This window comes from Anneissia japonica, unplaced genomic scaffold (assembly GCF_011630105.1).
Source record: "Anneissia japonica isolate Jap-2015-1 unplaced genomic scaffold, ASM1163010v1 scaffold5494_len192822_cov183, whole genome shotgun sequence".
NCBI classification, from domain to species: domain Eukaryota; kingdom Metazoa; phylum Echinodermata; class Crinoidea; order Comatulida; family Comatulidae; genus Anneissia; species Anneissia japonica.
This window is the reverse complement of record NW_022717237.1, coordinates 38,915-44,629: the sequence shown is the minus strand read 5'-3', so window position 1 is coordinate 44,629 and position 5,715 is coordinate 38,915. Positions and strand designations below refer to the sequence as shown.

At 35.9% G+C, this 5,715-nt stretch overlaps 1 protein-coding gene across 1 annotated transcript; it reads left to right on the top strand.

Moving 5' to 3' along the window:
- The first annotated feature begins 3,350 nt into the window (after positions 1–3,350).
- LOC117110158 lies at positions 3,351–3,680 on the top strand. The gene has a single exon (XM_033252771.1). The coding sequence runs from the start codon at positions 3,351–3,353 to the stop codon at positions 3,678–3,680; it is 330 nt and encodes a 109-aa protein (XP_033108662.1).
- The last annotated feature ends 2,035 nt before the right edge of the window (positions 3,681–5,715 follow it).

Below are 5,715 nucleotides of genomic sequence, written 5' to 3'. Positions count from 1 at the left end.
CAGGATAGATGGGGGATGGTTGGATTTGCTGTTGACGTAGAGTGGTTGGTTGTTTGGTTTGCTGTAAGGCTTGAAGGACCCCTTTTGTAGGCTGAGTGTGACATCGAGGAAGTTGGTGGTGTGGATGTTCGCCTGTATGGTGATGCGGAGGTCGAATGCGTGGAAGATAGATATAATATTTTTCCTCATTTTATCGCATTGTCTTGGTGATGAACTGTTCATGACGGCGAGGCCATCATCTCGGTAGAGACCGACGTTGGTTTTGCCGAGTATTGGGATGAGTGAGGAGAGGACGAAGGATCCGACAAGTTCGCATATTTCGGCCCCGTCGAAGCTTCCCATTGTAACGTCAAACATGTCATTCAAGTTTTTCTTGGTCCATGTTGAATCGTTACCAAACAATATTGATTTTCGGGAGTGCATGATGATATTTGCTTCGTGTTCGGAGATGCTGGTGTACTTTTGTGCGTACTGGATCGCATCTGTTTACAATTTTTTTGTGATGGATGGGTAGAATTCCACGATGTCAAAGGAGATGAATGTGCTGCTTGATTTGTATGGGATGTGTTTGAACCATTCAGTGACAGCAGCGGTGTTTTTCCATTGGTTCATTTGGGTTTTTGTGAGCAGGTCACGGTTTATCCGGTCGAGGATGGTCTTGCTTACGAGTCCGGTTACTGATTTTGATGGGTTTATGAGTCTGCAGCTTGGTTTATTTAGGAAGTTTTCTTTATGATCTTTGAGTGTTATAAAAGCCTCTTTTTCAGCAATGGTTTCCATTCGGTCCTCGATTTTAAGTTTTGTAGCAATTGCTTTGACTACGTTGTTGATTTCGTGGGTGCTTCCTTCTTTTGCTTTCTCGTATGACAAGGTGATGTTTTCATGCATGAGTTTGTCGTACTCTTCTTTAGTTACTTTGTAGAAGTTTGTATTTTTGTCGGCGGGGATGATGAGCTTGTCGGCTTTGTTGATGGCGATAGAGTCTTGCTTGAGTTTGGTTAGGAAAGCGCATTTCGTGTGGCGTAATTCCACGTCTTCGACCATTTTTAAGACATCATCTTCGAAGAGCTTCATTTCGTCAAGCTGAGGTGGGTATTTTGAAGTCTTTTCTTTCTTCAGGCTCAGCGGTTTTGTTCATAAAGTGAAAAGCTTTCCATCTCATGCGTTTCAAGACACATTCTGTTTTGTCGATGAGGTTTTTCTTGTATTCTTTTATTGATGGTAAAGGGATGTTCTTCATTGAATATCCAAAATTCACACGTTCCATGTTCAATGCCGGTATATCCGAAAGTGCTCGACCACTGGGAGCAATTTAATGAATAAATGTAGTTTACAGCTCTTCAACATGGCTAACACAAACTCAGCACTTAAAACGTGGCTAACACGAATACAGCTCTTCAATGTGGCTAACACGAACGCAGCTCTTATAACATGGCTAACACAAACAAAGCTCTTATAACATGGCTAACACAAACCCAGCACTTCTAACGTGGCTAACACGAACCCAGCACTTCTAACGTGGCTAACAAAAACTCAGCTCTTATAACGTGGCTAATACAAACACAGCACTAACGTGGCTAACACAAACTCAGCAAAACTATGGGTGTACAAAAAAAACATCATAATAATTTAATAAGTTTAGCTCCCGAGTTTGAGATTCCCGGCATCAAGTGGTCAATCGGAAAGAGAAATTGGTCTGTGCTTCCAATCTTCCTCCCCTTCTTCCAATCTTGGATGGTCACGATCTTATGCCCACTTCGTGTTGGTTTTGCGTCTGTCCTGTAACATCGTCACACCAGTACGTGAAACCGAGCCACAGTACCCGATATACCATACAACGCACGAAAATACGGCACAGCATACAAGACACAGGCATTACCCAGCCAATCCAGCACGCAGCCGTTCCACTCAACAAAACAAGGGGGAAAAAAAACTTTTGCCACAACGCTTCACTCAAATACCGTTGCGCACCTGAGCCATGCTTTAATATTTAAATAACCACACATGATGCAAATATACGCTGAAAGTCATGTTTATTAAAATACAAAAAAAAAAAAACACGAACTTGTTACAATATATGGATAGATGACAATATATAAACTTTATTTTGGTTTAATATTGAAAAAATACTGTATCTCCTCTAAAAAAAAAAAATTTGTGTTGGTTTTTCTGTCAATTCTGAAAAACAGCTTTACAAATTTTTGTCTCAAACATATTTTTTCTTGAATATATCAAATTGACCTGGCACGAAAATTAGCCTACAATACTAGATCTACAAGTAACATGTACTAAGATAAGCCAAATACAAAGTATAAGAGAAAGAGTTTAGAATAATGTGGTGCTGACTTGTGGAACAACATTGATGAGACCACAAACATAGTACTTTTTTTTAAAGATAATTTCAACATAATTTTGATAATTTTTAAGTACAGTTTATTTGGTAGTATCTTTGTTTTTTTTTTTTTTGTTTTTTTTTTTAGTTGTCAGGTTTTCTATTTTTTCCTTTTAGTTTGTGTTTTTGTAAGTAGTTCTTGTTTAGTTGTACATTTTAAGGTTAAGATTTCATAATATATAAATAAAATATGGCTATGTATATAAAATAAGGTTGGATTGGGTGCTTTGGGGTGGAACATGGTGTTTTTAAGATTAGTGGAGCGAACATATTTTTGGCCATTTATTTTATAGAAAGGGATTTGCAGTGGACGGAGATATGCTCTCTACTGAGTGCTCTTGTTATTGGCTTTACCTTATTGGCTTTACCCAGCAGTAGCTGGAAAAGCCATTGTTTTTGTTCTGATTTTTTTTTTCCTTATCGTTTTTCCACCTTTTTGTACTGGGTGACAATCCAGTTTAGGGTGTAAATTTGGGGGTCATTTCAATTTCTAATGTCCGAGGCATAAATATCTCTAAAAACTTAGCAATTTATCTAAATGAAACTTTCCACATGAGTGTGTCATGGTCCAATGATGATATAATTTTTGTGACGATCCAGAGTAGGGTGTGGATATGAGGACCATTCAAAGGGAAACGTCCCAGATGAGATATAGTAAAACTGATAAACTGATCTAAATAAAATTTCGAGAAAGTTTAAGCAAGTTACAAGGAAGCAATTATTACATTTTTGTGACAATTCAAAATCAGGGTGCGAACATGAGTACCATTTAAAGGGAAACGTCCTAGACCAGATATCCTAAAAATTGTTCAAGCCAATTTGTGCCATCGTAAATGCTAGTATTAGGAAAGGGGTTCTCCCAGAACTTCGGAAATCAGCTGATGTCCCAATACCTAAGGTGACTCCTCCTAAAATTTTGGAGAGCGATCTGCGGCCCATCTCGCTGACTTCGTCTACAATGAAAGGCATTGAGGGAATCATCGGGGAGATGGTTTGGAACCAAGTTAAGCATAGGATTAATTTGGACCAATTCGGCTGTTCACAGGGTGTCAGCACCACCGATGCTCTCATAAGTCTGTTAAATGAGTTCTTTTCTGCAACTGACCAGGGGGATGAAATGAGACTCCGTCTGTTAGACTTCAAAAAGGCTTATGACCTTATTGACCATAACATTCTTATTAATAAATTATTTAAATTAGGAATCGATGGTAATCTAAAATCTTGGATTTATGCATTTCTCTTAGAGAGAAAACAACGGGTTATGCTGGGCAATGTTGTCTCTCCATGATTAAAGGTCATTGGAGGGATCCGTCAGGGGTCTTGGTTGTTGTTTATCATCTTTGTTGACAATCTTTTGGAAGGAGTGCCGTGTATGAAGTACATGGACGACACCTCCGTCTACAAGCGCGACGGCAAGGATGAGGTAAATGGGCTCCAAACCATTCTTGATGAGATTATTGAATGGACAAATAACAATAATATGTCACTGCATGTTAAAAAGTCGAAGGAAACGACGATTAGCTGTAAAAGAGTCAAATCTGATATTTACCCACTCCATATTGGAGAATGTAACCTGGAACGTGTTTCAGAATTTAAATTGCTTGGTGTTATCATATCAAATAATTTCTCCTGGCAGCCCGACATTGATTATATAATCAGTAAATGCAATACTAGATTATACTTCTTAAAACAAGTTCGTAGAGCTGGTCTTAATACCGCTGAACTTGTTCATTTCTATATCAGTACTATTAGACCTATTCTAGAATATGCAGCCCAAGTGTGGGGTACTAATATCACTAAGCAACAAAGCCAAGTTCTGGAACAGATCCAAAAAAGAGTGCTTAAATTTATCCTTCCTGGTGTTAGTTATAATGGAGCTCAGTCTCTGTTTGAAATGCCAACATTGGAAGAGTGACGTGTTCGACTGTGTAGGGATTTCTTTAACAACATCAAGGATTCTAATCATAGATTAAACTATTTATTACCTACTGCCCGCGATTCTAAATACAATCTTAGAAGACCCCATCAATTTAGTATCCCGAAGGTTAACACAAATCGATCAAAAACATTTATAATCAATCATGGTTTGTTCCAAAATTGGTAACCTTCCCTGCACAGTCAACACTTCCATTCTCCGCACTTTCTTTTCATGATGCTTTTGTGAGTTTCGTCGTGTTTTTGGGAAACCCTTTTTGATGTTAAACTTCAATCTCTTTTTATATTGATGATTGCAATAAAGTGATTTTGTATTTGTATTTGTATAAACTAATCGACTGACCTGAATAAAACTAATCAGCTGATCTGACTGAAAATTTAACCATGGTAAAAGGAAAAAAATATTAAATTTTAGTGACGATCCAGATTTGGGTGTGAATTTGAGGGTAATTTAAAGTTCCGAGACATAAATATCTCTAAAAACTTATCAAACTATTCTGAAAAGCTTAATTTAGATTTTATGTTTGAATTTTGGTAATGATCCAAAGTAGGGTGTGCATATGAAGACCATTTAGAAAATATTTTTAAACCAGTAACTAAATTGCGTTTTCTGAAGCGTTGAAACCAGTTGCAGCTAGGTTATACGCAAAATTACCATGAAATATGCATGAACAATTTTTGCTCTTAATTTTTTTTACTTTTCCTGCCATTGTTTTTGTTCTAATTTATCTTTATTCTTGTATCCTGTTTTCTTTTTCTGACCGGCACTTTGGTCACTTTTCCGTGTTCTTCAAACATGACGTCATTCTACACATTTTGAAAAATAAATAGTAGCAGTCATAGTTCGAGTTTCCCGTACGTCAAGTTCTTTTTCTTTTTTTTATCTACATAATTCATTTCATTTTTATTTTTCATGTTTTTTTACGACTATATAAATTTTTTTATAATTTCAACATCACTACTCATTATGGCAATGATAAAAGCTGTTTTGTTTTACAAACATATATATAAGTCTAGAATTATTATTATTATTATCATTATTATTATTATTATTATTAATTGTTATTACTATTAATATTTTTTATTATTGTATTTATTATCAGATAATAATAGTATTGGTTGATTTAATTTATTTGGCAATAACCAGTGATACAATACAGAACAATTAAAATGATCACAAAAAGAGGTGATATCTTAAAAGCTATAAAAATATAAGGCATATATATATTTATCTATGTATTATTGGTAAATATATTAATGTAATAATAAGTTGATGATGATTAATTGATTATTTGAGTATACAACAGAGCAGTATATGAACTACCCCTGCCCCTGATAAACAAAATAAGAAAAATAGAACTTGTTTGGATTTTTTAAACTTTCAGTTT